The sequence below is a fragment of the Neodiprion fabricii genome, chromosome 2, assembly GCF_021155785.1.
Source record: "Neodiprion fabricii isolate iyNeoFabr1 chromosome 2, iyNeoFabr1.1, whole genome shotgun sequence".
Lineage (NCBI taxonomy): Eukaryota > Metazoa > Arthropoda > Insecta > Hymenoptera > Diprionidae > Neodiprion > Neodiprion fabricii.
The window spans coordinates 12,297,960-12,316,164 of record NC_060240.1 but is presented as its reverse complement, the minus strand read 5'-3'; the positions used below and the strand labels follow the sequence as shown (position 1 = coordinate 12,316,164).

The window sequence follows — 18,205 nt, the reverse complement described above, 5'->3', positions numbered from 1 at the left end:
AATATGACTGGCTGTTTTGCAGAGATCTCAGATCTATATCCCGATTTACACGTTTCGTTGAAAATAAACTAGTAAACAACACACTGCTAGGTCGCTGGAGATTTTGTCGCGCGTTCTATTTCAGGGGCTCGAATGTTGAACCCGCATAACAGATTATGCAGTTCTAGGTTTAGTTTTTCTTTGCCAGAATCAGAAACAAATTCAATTCGATAACTTTTTTGTCCATACATTTCATCTGTTCAAACCTGATCACATCATGCACGATGCTTTATTAGAAAAAAATTTACTATCGAACATTATTGAAAGTACCTCGACAGTTTCTGAAGTTAAAATGCGCGCCATTTTTGTGACGTCACATTCCCAGTATGGCATGGCATCACAATACAGGTTAGAATCATCGGCATGTGGCATGTATTTCTCATTCCCTCATACTATAATGTGTATGATACGCTCAGTAAAAAAGACAGAACCCATGTGCGGCCGATCTTAAGCTCTCTTAATTTCTTACGCCTGCAGGTAAAAAAAAGATAGACAATTGACACGGATTATAGATTTGTAGATATATGTAGACCGCGCGGTCTGTCTACCAAGCTCATACCAAGCTGAAGCCGTGATTACAAAGAGAGAGCCACGCTGGAACCGGACCTCTCATTCTAATCGGTGACTTGGTGGGGGAGACACATAGTTCATACAAATATACCTCTCCGCTTGCCTTATTGTTTTCCCCGTCTGGCAGCTGCTCCCCACTCCATTGATCGTGCAACAGAGAGGTCCGGCTCCAGCTGTGCTCTCTCTTTCTAACTACGGCTTCAACTCCGTGCACAGACTGGGTAGTTTATTTCTATGGCGCAGAAACGTTCTATCTACTAAACTCTGTCTTCTTTTGTGGCGAACACAGTTTTTGTATTTACATTTTATAAAACATATAATTGACGGTTAGAATAATGGTGCGAGATTATATCAGGTATATCGGATAGTAATATCACGAAAATAATGGGCAAAATAACCAATTTCGACAGCTTCAGACTTTTGAATCTATAGCTGAACGTTTTACGCGTGAGATGTATAATATTTTGTCATCTGAGTTGTCGTTTGAGAAAATCCGAAGAAAAAAATATTGTAGCATCCTATATTAATATGTTGAATTATTATCAGAGGACTGTATCTGCGAAATACATGAACAAAACCGTGAAACGGGCTCATCGACCCCTATTCCATACGCAATTGAAGATAAAAACATTGGAATACATTTTCATGTGACGCAGATATAAAGAAATGGCATGCATTCTACGAAATCGCAACAGTAAAGTCGTGGGATGCATACCATTTCTTTATTTCTGTGTCAATTGAAAATGTTTTGTGGTCGATATTTGGAGGTATATACAACGCCGAAATCGATTACCGTATCCCCTTAACTTTCCGGCTAACTTATTTTCGGTCCGAACAAAATGTGACTTCGAATCTAAACGAATTATGTGACAAAGCCTCACATTTTCTCACGTCAGCTGTATTGTCAGTCATTGTCACATGATTCATATAGAATTAAATTAGCATTTTATTTCGGACTGAACATAAGTTAGCCGGAAAGTTAAGGTATTTATGCATTTTACTGTAGAGTACAATACTTATATGAGCTAATATCTACGGAAAAATTGGCAATGATTGATGGAAATCACACGTAACGTGTGTTTGAATTTAATATGATTGGTTGCCAGTTTTTCGGAAATGTCAAATAATGTCATTTTCGCCGTGGACTTTTAATAATTATAAGACAGAAATAATATGATTGGTAATCAGTGGATGGGTCAAAGATTAATTGATGTAATTAGTTCAATGCCATGTGGGTAGCTCAATTGATAATTAAAATAACACAGGGTCGCATTAACCCCACATTCTTTATTAGCAGTAATAGATGTGTAGATAATTTAATTGAATAAAGTACCGTAAAATCGAAAAATCAATTCATAATCTTACTCTTTCAAATCTTGAATATAAGATCCGAATCCAACCCGTCAGTTGATTGTTTAATAAGATTTATTTCAAGTTTTATAAAAAAAAGTACAAGTTTAGATGAAAAAATTGCGTTTTTGTATGGTAAATAATGGCGGTTGTTATAATTAATTTAAGTAATGATCACATAGTTGTAGTATTTGTTAGAGGTTATTGGGAATATCATTATTAACGTGATCAGTGTACATGTTTGGTCACAGTGTGTTCTTGAGTAAGGTGATCAGAAATTTGCGGCCGTGATTCGTAGGTGCATATCGTGACACCGTGATGGTGCCCTTCAGTCCATTCACCTTTCATTCCTATGTAATTGATGCGCGTTCTTTCTGCCCCGTGATTACCAGTAAAATATAAGGTTAAATGGTAGACGGATGAAAACTTAACCACCCTGTCAACAAATTAGTTAAAATCACAACCCTCGTGAAAGAAATTCTGGAAAAATACTCATAATTTTTTTCAGAATATTCTCTCTATTTGGCCAGTTATGGGAAAAGCTCTCCATTATTTTTGTAAAACGTTTGAATTATTGTGATGTCTGACAACGTTTTCAACTGTTTGTACTCGTCATGCTCTACAAGTAATTTTACCAGTTTTCGATTAATAACAAAAATAACATCCTAGGGAAACTACATTCAGTACATATGCACTGCAGCCAGCTTAAAACGCCAAATAGTCGGATGCAAGATAAAAATCGGACTAATGTCAGAGAAAATTCATATTCTTTCAAAAACTTGATATCTGAAAATATCTGAGTTATGGTGTTTCAGTGTATATTTTTTAATTGTACCATGTAACGAAAAATTGGTATGGACTTCTGAGTAAATTGAGATAATTTCAGAGAACGTTTGAAATATGTTTTTTGAAATGCAGCTGGATAAATCTGCACATATATGGAAGATTCCTAGAAATTATCACAATTGGTTAGATTTCTGCCAGAAAAATTGTAAAACTGTCAGAAATTCAACTTCAGAGTGAATTCTTAGAAACTGAAAATTTCTGAAAATAATTTTTGACAAAGTAATATATCCGTTCGTCTATTTACTACGAGCATAACCAACTAGCGTAAACAATAATCGAACCAAATTGATTTGGACTGTAACGGGCATTATGGTTCAATTGTTTTATTGGAATGAATTGAGATTAGAATTGAATTTTTTATGCTTCTATGCTGATGACATACACATACCTTATCGGATACTCGTGAATGCCATACAGATCTCTTGACAATTCGAATTCCTGATCGGCTTCTATTCCTGTATCGTCGAACACCATGTGGGGACGATTTTTAAACCTATTGGAACAGTGGTAATGTTAATATTCAGTATGCAAGTGCGCACGCACATAAAAATCAGAATAAATGATGCGAAATTTCACTCACAGCTTGACTTTTAAAGGATAAGAATTATCCTGGTTTCCCGTGACAATCAATCCCTTCAGCTTCACGTTGCCTGTAAATCTAAAAACGTAGTGAAGAAACAGATTGATCTTTTTTAATTTTTTCAGAATTTATTAAAATAGTAAATCTAAATTGCAATATACAACTGAATATTCCATGTATACATCAAATAGTAGAGTGCATTTCTTTAGCATCATCATTTGTGATGTGAATGATGGATCATAAAAATTGAAATATTTTTATTCGAAAAATTGGATTCAAGATGAATCCAACAACGATCGTGTTATTTTGGATACAGCATTCCATATCCACGATAACATCAATCCAACGTTTTCGGAATTCATGAGTTGTCAAATTATTATTTTTGAGAACCCTGGAACAGGAACCCATAGAACCTCAAAAAAAATTATGAATGAACTTTCACATAGCGTAACAGAATCTTAAAAGGAAACAAAAACCACAGGTGTTGAGGTGACCCAGTTTACATCGAATGACTCAGACACCGATTTTTTTGGTCCTGACCCTGACCTGATCTAACCTGAGTTTTAACTATTTGAGGTAAAACTCGGGTATCTGTGGTTCTGTTTGAGGGTTCACCAAATTCAGGGCGAAAGTTGAAGTAAAATTTGGCTATCAGAAAACGGTAAGACAGTACATAAGTCTCTGAAAATGTTTTGACAATTGAACGCCCAGTTTTTAAAAAATAGCAACCAAAATATACCATTTGGAAGGTAACTAAAGTCAGTAATGTTATTCTTGGATATGAAGGTCGAGACATCAAATTTTTTATTGTGTTAACGTTTCAGCCCTAATGGGGGCCCTCCTCAGAAACTTTACGGGCTGAAACGTTAACGCATTAAAAAAGTGTTTTGATGTCTCGACCTTCATATCCAAGAATAACATTACTCAACAATCCACCAAGGTCAAGAAAAAAAATCGTCTTCATCGTAACTAAAGTCAGTTGACTAAATTAATATACAGAAATAAATGTATAGAATCTTTTTTCGTTGCGATGAACCATAAACACATAGTGCATACTTACGGTATATTAAACAGCAGCTCGTCATCTGCATCGCTCTCCACATACTACGAGCAAAAGATAAAAAGAAACAGTAATCATGAATCTCTTTGAATCACTTTTAATATGTTAATTAATTTGTTGTGATGGGTCTGGTGGATACACATGAAAAAAAAATTCTGTTTGAGGTTAGTATTATACTTGAACTGATTGCCGAGAAATTTTGGAACTTTCAGTAGTTTATACTGTTCAGGGTGAAACGGCACCTGGCTAGGCTTTTGAAATAACGACAGGGATGACATGTAATTGAGTTGTTAAATGATGGTGCTATTTATAATTATTATACCTTCTCACGATTCAGTCGGTCTTCCCATGGTTTGAAAACTTTCACTCCAGAACCTTCTTCATATTCATTAAGACATTCAATGTTATCTTTGTCTATTTTCTGAAATAAATTGTACTGCAAACCAAGTTCAGCTTCGTTATGTGAACTGCCGCAATCGCAGCGATGTTCCATTGCTCAATCTGTAAGAAAACAACTGCACAATTCAATTAGGATGAACGAAATCTGAAAAAAGTAAAAAACTATTGATAATATATAATTATATGAATTTAAGTAAACAAATAAACGATTTGTATAAAATGTTTATCAGTCAAGTTCATTTAAATTTTAGATAAATTATAATTAGTACGCCTTTATGTGCTCTAAAAACGTTGCTGGTAAATTAATTGAACTGAATAGTTTTTCGCTTTTTTTAAATTATTTGTGAAAGAAGTACTAGAGATGCTTTTTTCAAAATCAAGCTCTACTTGGATAGAAAATGAAAAATAATATTAACTTTCTCAGGATGAATTTTACCCATAAACTAGAAAATAATCTAATTATCTAAGGACAGAACAAGGTGCGTTAATATTTCTGATAAAAAATCTCGCACTGTTTTTAGCTTAATAAAATAGAGTATCTATCAAGATAATTTTGTGAAAATTATTCACCTGACAAAAATTCTATTTTCCTCAATATCTTGGTCGTTTCTGATATACGGGTATAATTATTTTCAGATGTAATTATCTAATGAATAAGCACTTTTTTGGTTAAGTCGGAACTTATGCCGTTTGTCGATGGAGTACCCAATTTATAGTTATTTATCGGCTCGGGTAAGCGCAAATCGCTAAAACCAACGGGTGACAGTGTGAACAGCCCAGCAACGTGAGGGATGTAAAATTCTGTCAGTGTTGCCAACAAAAATTTGAATGTCATCAACCAGAGTTTAAAGGAGAAACGCGCGAAATTTCGTGATGTCTTTAACTCTGTGTCAGAGTAATCGGATTTATAACTATTTTTTTTCACACTGTCTAACCGTAAGCCTAGAATGTCCGAACTCTGAACTTGTTGATCGTTCTGTTTGCTGAACTTTGGTAATCATGGCAAGTAAGTGTTCCTCTAAATTCAGCATAACATAACCTACCAATTCACCTGCAACAACTATCTTGCAAAAAATTACTATAATAGACACAATAGTTTCGGAAATTGAGAACTTTAACAACTTTACAATGAACATTCTGGAGAAAATCATTTCTGAAAAGGTTCTCAAATCTATTTCTTTTTCAGACAATGCGAAATACTCAGAAGACGAAATAGAGCGCAAAAGATTATCAGCTTTGTGTCGTAAAGAGCTGTCTCGAAAGTTAACAGGTAGTCAGGGAAATTCGTCGAATCTCAATTCCCTGTCAATTAATAATGGGAGTTCAGGAAATGTCCCAACAGTTTCCCCATGTAGGGAACAAAGATCAGGGAACTCCTTCGTCATGCATTCGCCAAGCCGGCAGAACCATCGATACAATCCTCTCAAGAGCAAAGATCCACAAAACTTTTCATCCAAATCTTCCACAATTCAGATTAAGTTCGTTATGATCAGTGACGAAAGATTTTCTGTCATAATCTCTGAATTTCAAGAACAAATCATCAGCATTTTCAAAACTATTCCGAGTAGATCTTACGGTAATTACATTCAATGGCAAACTTCATTTACATTGAACATTGCTCAGATAAATAGAAGAGAATCTCATGTATATCCATTGCAAAAAATGTTGAGACAAAAGTCTTGGCATTTAATTGAGAAATCAAAGGAACACCATTTATTCTTTGTTCTATCTGTTTTGTTTTAAAAATATTCTAAATCCAGAACCTTTATTAGCAAGAATAAATAACATCACTGAAATGTTTGACGACACTTTTCTACTGCGTTGATTCACTGCAAAATGATTTTATTACCATGTAGCTTTACGTTGTGTGCATATATTTAAGTATTCAAATGACATGAAAGTAATCAGAATATACTGAGAAATCATGACAGTTTGTAAAAATTTTCAAAATATTTACAAAAATAGTTGGAATTATTGTTTTACCCGAGTTGGAAAGAATGTTTACTATTTTTGGACATAGAACATTTTAAATGGAAAACAAAAATTATTACAGATTTAAAAACCAAAACTTGGAATTTTCACATGAAGGATTACAACGATCTCGTAAAAAAATTATCTCAGTTAAAACCTAGAGTATCTATCGAGAACTTGCCATCCAGCATACTTCAGGTATGAGTATAATCGAAACAACAAATGACTCCCTAAATTATGAAAATGTTCATTGTAAGAAAATAGGATCAGTCCATTTTGATGAAACACTTTTGAGCAATGAAAATATGACACTAACAATTATTTTCTTCATATTTCACAACACAGTTGAAAATTAAACAAAATGCGCCGTATGTCACACTTATCTAAATTCCTTTGAATAATTCATTGTGCTAGAAATGTAGATACGTCAGAAGAACAACAGTGCTACGATTTACTGAAAACTCATTTTCCAGGTATTCAAAAAAGAAGTAAACACCGATTACAATTCCGTAGATTTGACATGTATTGATAAAAAATTAGTGGAAAGTTTGATGCCGTTTCAACGAGAAGGTGTTTGGTAATGATTAGTCAAAAACAGCATAACATATCACCAGGGATTCGAGCCAGCTTTAAAAAAAAATACAGAAGCATCACCATTTTACAATTGATAAACTAATTTTGGATCGATTTAGTTACATATAAAATGTGATTAGTTTCGGATAATGTGTTACATTTTATTCTAATAAGATGCATTGTAATTGCAGATTCAATAGAATGTCTCGTATCCCTGAGTGTTACTAGTGCAAAAACAATACTTAAGTTGCGTGACAGTGCTAAAAACACGTTGAGATATTTTTTTTATTGTAGTTATGGGATTTTGAAAAATGGTCGCTGCATTATCGCAGATGAGATGGGACTCGGTAAAACGATACAAGCATTAGGAATTGTGCATTATTATAGAAATGATTGGCCGCTTCTCATTGTCAGCCCATCGTCTGTTAGGTAATTAGCAATAACAGATTGAGAGCAGAAAATACTCATAGCTGATGTAGTTACTCTCGTTACGTAGTTCTCAATTGTAAAATTGCGGTGTAAGATTTTTTCGAATTTCAGGTATCAATGGTCAGAAGCTATTTATACGTTCTTACCTTCTGTGCCGACACATTACGTGCATCATTATACAACCGCTAAAGACACTTTCGGCGATGCTAAAATCGTCATAATGTCTTACGATATCCTGAAGCGGGCGATTAGCTCACTCGAAAGACACGTGTTCGGCGCAGTTATATTCGTAAGTATTTTCTGTTTTGACAGTACAGAGATTACTCACTAACAGTACCCCATTAGAAATAATTCTTGGAAATTGCTCAGAAGTATACCATTTTTTCAATGAATTGTGAACAAAATATTATATTATTTCTGGTAAAGTTTCATATATTCAAATGATGTCTAAGAGATTTAGAGAAACTCTAGAAATTTTCTGAAAGGAACTAGTGTTCATTTGGAACTTCATTTTCTATTGACAATCTAAATTCCAAGTCTTCATCTGTCTTGAACGCGTTCTTGACATCAAGGCTTGGTGAATAGCAAGGAAAGTATCAATCTTTCGGATTATGAGTTCTGCTGAAATTATTTATAGGGTCTTCCATTTGCCTAAATATGAAGCTCCTTGTGTGCAGTTTCACAGAATCTGCCTGTTTTTGCTCAATTTAGAACACCACAGATGAAGTTGTCCAAAATTCGTAATTAATTCACTATTGCTCTCGCCCATCGGACCGCTTATACAATCAGCCGTACTTGAAGCCAAGAAAAGGATCCTAGAAGTTTCAGAAGATTCCGTGGTTCAGAGACCTGATACTCGTTTAATTGTAAAACGTCTTTCGTGGCAGATCCACACGTTGCACCCTGTTGTCTGTCTTTGGCCATTGTTTCGATAGCTCCGCCTTTTGTGGGTCTTTTTTAAGCTGCCAACCAGTTCTGCTGGTTGTCTCATATTTATTCTTCTTCGTTGATCGACTGTGCTGTATTGGACTAAGTGTTCCACACTGTTCCCTTTTCCTCTTTGGAGTGTTTGTTCATGTCTGAGCGCTTACCGCGAGTCTGTTGTAATCTGCGTTAATCATTACTGCCTGTAGTTCCAAAGCCTGTTCCACTTTCTCGAGACTCTCCTCGATCTCTTTCTGCGTTTTTTTATTCTGCAGAACCATATCATGCCTCTTCTGATTCGCACTCAGCCCCGAACTCTTTGATCCTGTTTACTAGGAGGATCTCCGTTCCCTCATCTACCTGGGCACCATTGCTAACATTGCTTGTCATGTTAGGTGCTACACCAATCTTCCACCACTGTGGCCGTTGCATGGTGCCGATATCTCGGAACCTGCTGATTCACTTCTGATAGGCGCCAGTTTTCATGGCTTAGCCCCTGCAACGTAATCCTTTTTCCCAGTCACTCGTAATCTCGATTTTTTACGTGATGTACATGCGTGTAGTCCGCTTTCTGTGATTGCTTATTACTAATTCAAAATCGGGTGTTTCGCAACTAAGTGGCATCCTCTAGTTTCTGTGTGTATCGGTCTACTAAGATGGTACGTATTTAAAATCCTGACGAATTTTTTCCGGACCGCCCCCTAAATCAACTTTAAAGAATTCAAAAACAATTCTCAGATATTTTTAGATTTTCATCAGAGGGTTTCCCTATTTAAAATACACCTATTTCGGACACATTCTCAGTGTATAATATACTATAATATATATTAAACTATCTGAGAAAAAATTGACATTATCATACCTGGTAATTTCGACAAATTGTATTTCCTCTAAGTGAAAAAAGTCAAACTTCGAGGGTGTGGGATTCGGCGATATTGCATGGTACGATAATGTCAATTTGTTTTCAGATAGCAGCACTAATGCCCACTAAAACCTCGCAGTTGCAGATTTTTTTGAACATTATTACTCTTACAAAAAAATATATGCTGAGAATGTGTCCGAAAGACGTGTATTTTAAATGGGGAAATCCACTACTATTGGTACTTTTACTACGCTGTTACTTCCACTCTTACTACTTTCACTCCTACTACTACTGCTACTACCATCACTACTATTACAATCGCCAAGTATGATTAAATATGATACGATTTGTTTGTACAGGATGAATCTCATTTCTTGAAGAGTCCAAAATCTGCACGTTCAGTGGCCGCATCTGTCGTAGCTTCTCAAGCGCGAAGAGTTGTGTTGCTTAGCGGTACACCAGCCCTTTCACGCCCTAAGGAATTGTATTTTCAAATCAACCTTGTTATGCAGAAATTTCTTGGGTGTGTTGAAAGTCTTTTTGATTATTTTGTCGCAGAGCAATCATGTATATTATTGCGCGCACAAGTTATTCAGATATTTTTTTATCGAGGTGTACTGAAAGTTTCTAATTCGAATTGTTATCTTTAAATTTAAAACATGCCGTTTGTTGGCGGTAAATTACTGTATGATCAACCGAATCGTATGTATTTATAAAAGTGTTTTTTCATTACATATTTCATTCTGCACCGAATGATTGTCAGTGTCACTGAATTAGAATTCAACAGCCTACACATTGTTCTTCGGGCGTTGTTATTCGAAAATTTGATTAAAATGTTGGGTCAACTGATTGCCACTTTCATCGACATGTTAGCTTAATCTGTGAACCCTGATTAAGAATACCAATACAACCGTTAAACCGTTATCTCCTTGTTCAGATTTCACGAATTCGGCATTAGATATTGTGCTGGCACTTTCGGCAAATTTGGCTGGGAATACGGGGGTTCTTCAAACATGCAAGAGCTGCAGCTACTATTGAACCGCTGTTGTCTAATTAGACGTATAAAATCTGAAGTACTGACCCAGTTGCCGTCCAAAATACGGTAAGTTGCGTTACGTACCCTGCAATGTTTTTTGATCTATCAGATCGTTTTTGTAATTCCAGAGAAGTTGTAATTTTGGATCCAAAGTTGATTAAAACAGAAACACAAAAAATGAAGAAAATCGCCGAGGCCGTACAACGCGAAAGTTTTAAGAACTCCGAAGGAAACACCGCGTTACTGCAGCATTATAGAGAAACGGCTGAGGTGAAAACAAAAGCGATATGGTAATTGAATTGAATGCGAGAGAATTTATTTCTATTCAAAAAAGTAATTTTACCCTGCAATTTTTCATTATTGTATTTTTCTAGCAATTACGTCAATGACTTGCTGGAAAGTGATACAAAGTTTTTGATATTCGCCCACCATTTGACAGTCCTTAATGAAATATGCAAGACCATCTCATCGAAAAATGTTAGGTAAATTGAAGCACCGCGTTTATTTTTTTAGACAATTGTTTCTTCACTGATCATCTCATTTCTATGGTATACGGTGGGTAATTGATAAATTTGAAGCGAGGTTCTAAGTGTATGTTGAAATTGTGCACTATTATCTGTTTCCGAAAAAAACTTTAGCTATATTAGAATCGACGGATCAACAAAATCCGAGGAGCGAAAAGTGCGATGCGACGTGTTCCAAGAACAAGACGACTGTTTGGTTGCTGTTCTTTCTATAACAGCGGCAAGCACAGGCATCACTTTGACTGCCGCGCAGCGCGTTGTGTTTGCCGAACTGTATTGGAATCCTGGAGTAATTATTTCATTCATGTATCTACTAGTTAATTCTACGTTCCGAAATAAAGCGGTGAAAATACTGTTGCACTATTGTTTCTATTAGCTAAATGACGACTGTAACTTTTTGTGAAAATTTGTAGATTTTGTGCCAAGCCGAAGATAGAGTGCACAGAATCGGCCAACAAGGAAGCGTGCTGATCCAATTTCTTATCGCTAAAAACACGGCTGATGACCATTTGTGGAAATTGATGCAAACGAAACTCAATGTTCTGAATAAAGCTGGGCTTGGGCAGAATTTTGCGGTGGAAAAATCGACTGAGGCCAAACGAGGTAACGAAACTCCGTCCAATCAGTCAAACTTGCTCTCGTTCTTCACAAAAGCAAGTGTTCAACAGGATTCCGCAGCACATCGCGAGAAAATTGAAGATGTTCATCAGTTACTCGAAGAAGATGACGATGCGCTGATCACGCTTAATTTAGACGGACTCGATGAGGATTGTTGAGTTATATCAAATTTTAGTTATATTAATTTTGTATAAAAACTACGTATTTGTGAGATTGATACTTGATTTTCATACCGATTAAAAAAAAACGAAATATCGCAATATCTTACACGGAGTGTTTTTTAAAGTATCAATCCGATTAACTTATCTCCCTATACTGTCAGAAGAATTTGAATTAGCAGTTCAAAGATCTTTAACGACTCGCCTCATTTTTGCGCAAATAAGACTGCCAGTTAGTATCATGTTTCTTAAGTCTGAACGGAAAAGCAACAAGCATTGATATCACGCATAATTTCCAAGTAATGATCATTTCAACTTACTGATGTGTCGTTGTATTTCAGAGAAACATGATATAAAGTATTTTTCATATGATGCTTTCGCGAGTAAATAGGTATCATCTGTTATTGGGTGAGTAAACAAAATTAAAAAAAAAAATGAAAATATTTATATTAGTATTGAAAAAAATTTATATAAAAATTCGACAAAAATTTCAAAAAACATCATTTTAGAGGTGAATATACTAATTAATAAATGGTTGTCGTATTTAAACACGAATGTCGAATTTTACCGCTAATTTTGCTGGACATCGACTCGATCTCACAAAATATAGACTTTAACGGTTTGTACAATGTGTTCTGTGCTTTGATAATTCATAAATTTACCTAAAAAGCTGGATCGGCTGATCGTTCGATTCAACTCCATGCTGTTTCAAACTAAATTACATCGAGTATGATCGTTAACTCATTTCAGGATAATAAGATTGTTAAGATCATCTGAAATTAGTAGTATTCAGCCACGTGTAATTTCGTCAACTTTACAGAGATTCAACGTTTTTTTAAGCTCGATCGTGGGTTTGTTAAATTTGAAACTAACGCAAACAAACTTAAACGTAAAAAATATGTTGTATTTATTTATTTTGTTAATACATAATTTTTATAAACAAAAATATATAAAATTCATATGAATTTCGTCTCGAATCCTTTGCTGTTATGTTCGGTGACCCAAAGATGAGGAAAAAACCGTTTTATTAAGCATTTTGATATGCGCTGGATATTGTTTTATAGTGATAATCTACAAACGGTAAAGAATTAGATAAGGATTGACTTTTTCAATGACCCTGTGCACAAATTTTTTCCGTATTTTCCTCTCCTTCATTGACGCATATTTCGCAGAATATTAGTGTACTTGACAAGCGCAACGGATAATTGAAATTTGTAGAATGCTGCAAGAGAAGATAATTCTGGAGACGCCGTGGTGGGGTGAATCTATAAAGCTGGATCCAACGTGAACCTGCGTTGTTTTTAATTTAGTTTTCGCAGAAGCACATTTCTTTATTGCGAGGGAAATACGTGCCTACAGTTCTATAGCGAAATGTCTTACAGTGTCTAGTGCAAAAAATAAAATTGAAAGAGAATTGGTGCGACATTTAACTCGAGAATAAAAAAACAACGGCTTTGCTGTGACAGTAAGGTCATTCAATATAATTAATGTTTGAAATATCCAAATTACTCGTTGTTAACGCGGATACAACATTAACCTGAGGCAGTTCGTCTTCGTACAGTCTTAGTTCTGCACCAGGAAATCAGACGTTGTAAATAATGCCGGGAATGAAAAGGTCACAAGGCTCGTTGCGATGCGCTGGAATATTTGCTCTGATTGGTTGTGCTTTGAACGCTTACGCAGCACCCGTTGTATTCGAAAATGAAGCAGAAGTGAGTAATCACAAAAACTAACAGAAAGGTTTTAACAGAGTTGCAAAGGTCTCGATATTCCTTCGAATTTACAGTCGAACCACACGATGCCATTGAAGTCTTCTATTTTTCCAATCTTCATCGACAAAGTTCGAACATCCATAGGGAGATCGAAGAGATATACTCTTCAAGGTACAACTTCTCAAATTTTATAATTTTATCGCAACCGACTACGTCACGAGGTGAAAAATACGCAGAGAAAATAACTGATAAATCGCGAACCTGCTAACTAGGGTCGTTTATCAAAAAGTCATAAGTATGCGATTAAGGGGTCATTAGAATTTCTGTTTTACTGATTATTTCATGAGTCATATTTCATACCCCTGGTTGAAATGAAGTATAAATCCCGTTAATTAAGACTGAAACCCACATTAAAATAAAACAGCAAAAATTTTCGTAAAAATTTTTGCGTTTCAATAGTATTTTATGAATTTTCTATCGGAGTCTATTATATCTAAGAAATTTTATACAGTGACGATTTTCGTCTCTTGCACAGCGAACTCACTTGACAATTTTCCGGGTTTATAATCGCTAATCTTATGTGATTATTGAAGTATTGGAACATTGATGGAAAAGCTGTAAATATAGTTGCAGCTTATTTTTATTCGCTATGAGATTATGGCACAACTCGAATCCGAAATTTTCCAAGTGAGGTAAGACAAACGCGATCATAATCCCAAACATTTTTCAAAGTGTGAAGCTATTTTATCACCCAGGATGAGAAGAAAGTGTGGGATTCGATTAGCTGAAATTGTCACTGAAGCAAGAAGATTCAATATTTCCTTAGAATACATTGACCGGTACAAAAACCTCTCAATAACACACGATACAATGTTTCTCAGGGACCAAATGGATGCACAAAAATTTAACATACAGAATAAACAATTACCCCGAAAATCTGAATAAAACGGATGTTGATAATGAAATCGCCAGGGCATTTGCTGTGTGGTCAAATTATACAGACTTGACATTCGCAATAGGAAGTGGAAAGGTAAGTAATCTTTAGATCCTAAAATATCAACACTCTCAGGTATTTTTCTTTTCCTCTTTGACTCCCTCACTTTTTGTTTCAAATCAAAACCGAGGCTGAAACTATAAACCATATCGGCATATTTGCACCGCTTCAAGTAGATTCAATTGCTCGCACTATAACATTCAATCTAAACTCTAATATCGGGCAATGACTATCATTTTATCGCGATTTAGGTCGACATCGACATCAGCTTCCACCGCGGAGATCACGGATCCAACTGCAAACCGTTCAAAGGAACGTTGGATATGACGGCGCACGCTTTTTTCCCGGCGAGTGTACTCACTGGAGATGCCCATTTCGACCTGTCTCAAAATTGGACTATCAGAAACAACTCCGGTCTCGATCTCTTTCAGACAGCAGTGCATGAGTTCGGTCATTCCCTCGGTCTTGATCACAGCAACTTTCAGACCGCTGCCATGTGGCCGGTCGTCAGCAGATACTCTCCTAATTACCAGTTGGACAATGATGACATTACTGGGATACAAGTGAGTCACTATTATAAAGAAAGTTGAAAAGTCTCATTAAAGACATTTGTAGTTAGATACTTTGGATTGTGTAAGAAAATCAGGTCAGCTGTAACATTTCTTTTATAGCGACGTTTTGGCCTGTTAAGCTCGATTTGAGGTAGCTTAGATTTGAAATCTATATCTATATGTATACATATAAAAAAGAAAATACGTACGTAACTAATATAGATGATCACCGATATTTTTACAATTAGCTATAGAATGCGTGAAGAATAACAGGATATTATTTTTCGCACAGAAAATCTACGGAACAAAAACTGAAGGTACAAAAAATAGCACGAAGGATCAGGACGCTTCACATAGAGAAGGAATCCTTTTTTCAGTTACTACAGAGTCTCCACCACCAGTATCGAATAAAACAATGTCTGAAACCAATAAAATTCATGTAAGTTAAACTAGTCAAAATGAATTCGCGTCTCCATCGACAAAGAGCAGATAACTCTTTTGAAACAGAAAATTAAGTGATTTTTTCACATAGCAAACTGCCATTGGCTTGTGCAAATAAAAAATATCCAAATTCGTATAATAAGAATGTTTTAAACTTGCATAATCCCAAATTAGTCCAATAAACAAAAGCTCTTCTGACAATAATCTCTCCAGGTGATAAACAAACATTTGCTGTTATTACGATGACCAATCGCAAGGCGGCAATAACCTGTCGTGAAAAAATCCCGTCGACCTTTTCTCCTTGATCTGATCCACAGGTGTGGCTGGAAGTATCGTTGCGGTCTCGTTTTATTCATTGACTTATTCATGCATTCATATTGATTTACCCTTCGTCTTCGTCTCCTTCTCCTTCTTCTTCTTTTCTCTTTTCTTGCCCAGCCCTGCGGGCGTAACGCATAACCAACCGATTTTATTTCCTTTCTTTGGCATTCTTAACGCGGTCCTGTGGTCTTTGTACTTTCTCTGACGAGACGTAGACACGTAGGTGTGCGAAGCAGACTGATCGCAGAATACCTTCGTACGAAATGGAAAAAAAGGAATATTGGAAGGGGGGCAGCTGTCGCGCCCTCACCCAATTTAAATATAATAGAATGACTCTTTCAGGAATGCGCAGAACGACTAGGAGGGTTCAGTCAAAATTTCAAAAGGTCAGCAGCCTGAGGCAATTCAAAAGTCGTTACATCGTTGCTGCAAACCTTAGAATTGCATCATTCAATATAGCTGAGGCGACACATAATGCAAAGTTGAATTATTAATTTTACTGGATTCTTATTGAATTACGTGCGTAAAAAAGTATACCGAATACTAGTAAATGTGAAAAATTCATGCAATTCAATATGACAGACATGAACAGCTGCAAATTTCATCATAAACCATATTCGATTTACCGTTTCTAATAAGTTCTGTGTTCCAGCACTTGGCTTGAATTTTATTTCCGTTACAAAAACCGCTTAATTCGAATATAACCATCTATGGTATGTATAATTCATATTATGCACAAAAAATACACCGTTATCGGCTGAAGGCTGTGTGTAATGCAGATGTTTTCTTTATCAAGCGCTGTCACACGAACAAGAAATACTCTTAATTTAGTGGGCATTCCATGTGAATTACACAATTAGCACGATTGTATATACCAGTGAGTAAGTATAGAGACTTAGATTCTGACACGTTCGATATCCTTAGGAATTGTACGACCTACCGTGTTAGATGAGCACCGTTTGCATTACCAGCCGCGCGTTTACGGCCGAGCAAGAAACAAAAAAGAGTCTACGGCGGGCGGCCGGCAATTCAAAAGGGTGCTCATCCAACGCCGTGGGTCGTAAAATTCCTATGGATATTGAAAGTGTCAGAATCTGTCTAAATCTCGTACCAACGTTCAATACTAGTATAATTTAATACGGGTAAAATAGTACTTGGAATTGTTACCAAAAGACGCCATTCCTTAGATTAATCAGTGGCGCCGCCGCACAACATTTTCGCAAGCTGCTGAAACCAAACTGATCAACCGGTTGCATATGTGTAGGCGGCATGGAACGTTGAACCATTATAAATAAATTTTTGAACGAAAATGTTACTTTTTAGTAATCAGGATGATTGTTTTACTGTTTTCTTTGTTAAATAGTGTAGGCACTTTAAGGAATTAACTCTCTGAAACATGAATTGTAAATTATCCCTACCAAGTAGAAAAGGTCTAGAAAAGTTTTTTATGAGCTAATTGAAGACGTTGCACTGTTCAAAAGTACAACGAACCAAATCCAAGGCCATGAGTAATTATCGATAAATCTAGAATTTATTCATCGGCAATTTGGGAAATGTTAAAACACCGCATCGCTGGCAAGGAAAATCCGTGAAGAGAGTTGACAAACTTGTATATAATAAATGTGTATATACAGTATACACATTTATTTTGATGTTGTAGAGTTTTCGGAATTTGAATTATTCATGGAAGCGTCTTGCCGGCTGGTTAACGCGCTCTTAAGACAATGCACTGCAACGTGAAGAGATAGAAGGATAAAAAGACGGCAACCGGTTTCGAATGATTTGCTGCATATCGCTAGCGAAATTTAGCGGAGAGTTGATGCGTCATCGGAATTCGCAAGCCGACTAAATTGCACTGAAGTTGAAATTGGCATTGGTTTCATTGCAGTTTTGGCGCTATTATGTTATAATCGATTGTTCGGTTTCGAACAACTCAAGGGGGAAACTTGTGACCACATTAAAAAAAAAAAAACACTCTTTCGACAAACGATCTTTCCGGCTAGATTTCAGCATTCGCAACAACCACGTTTTGACCTTGTCTCTGCCGGGAAATCGCTTGCATTATTCATTCTTGCAATGGGTGAGCACATTATACCCGCCTTTCTACGTCTCCCAGTTGCATCTAAGGCGTATCAACCGAATTTCAATCCGACAAACGGCTGCTCTCGTCTTTCGACAATTCTTTCATTCGCCTATGCACAAGTCACAGACTAGTTTTCTACCGAGGGTAGAAATCGGGTGAGAAGA

General features: G+C 36.0%; 3 protein-coding genes across 5 annotated transcripts; 2 read left to right on the top strand and 1 right to left on the bottom strand.

The window, feature by feature from the left end:
- Positions 1 to 2,016: 2,016 nt before the first annotated feature.
- Positions 2,017 to 5,576, bottom strand: LOC124177036 (PITH domain-containing protein GA19395). Of its 2 annotated transcripts, none has more exons than XM_046559081.1 (6): positions 5,415 to 5,576; positions 4,768 to 4,960; positions 4,446 to 4,489; positions 3,386 to 3,463; positions 3,194 to 3,298; positions 2,017 to 2,395 (listed from the first exon to the last, which is right to left on the bottom strand). In XM_046559081.1, exons 2-6 carry the CDS (start codon positions 4,936 to 4,938, stop codon positions 2,188 to 2,190), a joined length of 606 nt encoding a protein of 201 aa, XP_046415037.1. In that variant the 5' UTR covers positions 4,939 to 4,960; positions 5,415 to 5,576; the 3' UTR covers positions 2,017 to 2,187. The 2 variants fall into 2 exon arrangements, with proteins under 2 accessions (XP_046415037.1, XP_046415035.1); XM_046559079.1 differs by having other exon boundaries at positions 4,768 to 4,946; positions 5,415 to 5,575.
- A 36-nt stretch (positions 5,577 to 5,612) lies between these two features.
- On the top strand, positions 5,613 to 12,038 carry LOC124177032 (SWI/SNF-related matrix-associated actin-dependent regulator of chromatin subfamily A-like protein 1). Of its 2 annotated transcripts, XM_046559071.1 has the most exons (12): positions 5,613 to 5,850; positions 6,031 to 6,420; positions 6,898 to 7,013; positions 7,289 to 7,392; positions 7,683 to 7,817; positions 7,929 to 8,106; positions 9,963 to 10,126; positions 10,541 to 10,705; positions 10,768 to 10,929; positions 11,014 to 11,121; positions 11,278 to 11,452; positions 11,577 to 12,038. In XM_046559071.1, the coding sequence occupies exons 1-12, from the start codon at positions 5,844 to 5,846 to the stop codon at positions 11,937 to 11,939; spliced, it is 2,067 nt and encodes a 688-aa protein (XP_046415027.1). In that variant the 5' UTR covers positions 5,613 to 5,843; the 3' UTR covers positions 11,940 to 12,038. The 2 variants fall into 2 exon arrangements, with proteins under 2 accessions (XP_046415027.1, XP_046415028.1); XM_046559072.1 differs by lacking the exon at positions 6,031 to 6,420.
- Positions 12,039 to 13,243: 1,205 nt separating this feature from the next.
- On the top strand, positions 13,244 to 15,993 carry LOC124175855 (50 kDa hatching enzyme-like). Its single transcript, XM_046556445.1, has 6 exons — positions 13,244 to 13,651; positions 13,726 to 13,822; positions 14,533 to 14,681; positions 14,897 to 15,208; positions 15,489 to 15,635; positions 15,851 to 15,993. The coding sequence occupies exons 1-6, from the start codon at positions 13,538 to 13,540 to the stop codon at positions 15,881 to 15,883; spliced, it is 852 nt and encodes a 283-aa protein (XP_046412401.1). The 5' UTR covers positions 13,244 to 13,537; the 3' UTR covers positions 15,884 to 15,993.
- Positions 15,994 to 18,205: the final 2,212 nt, after the last annotated feature.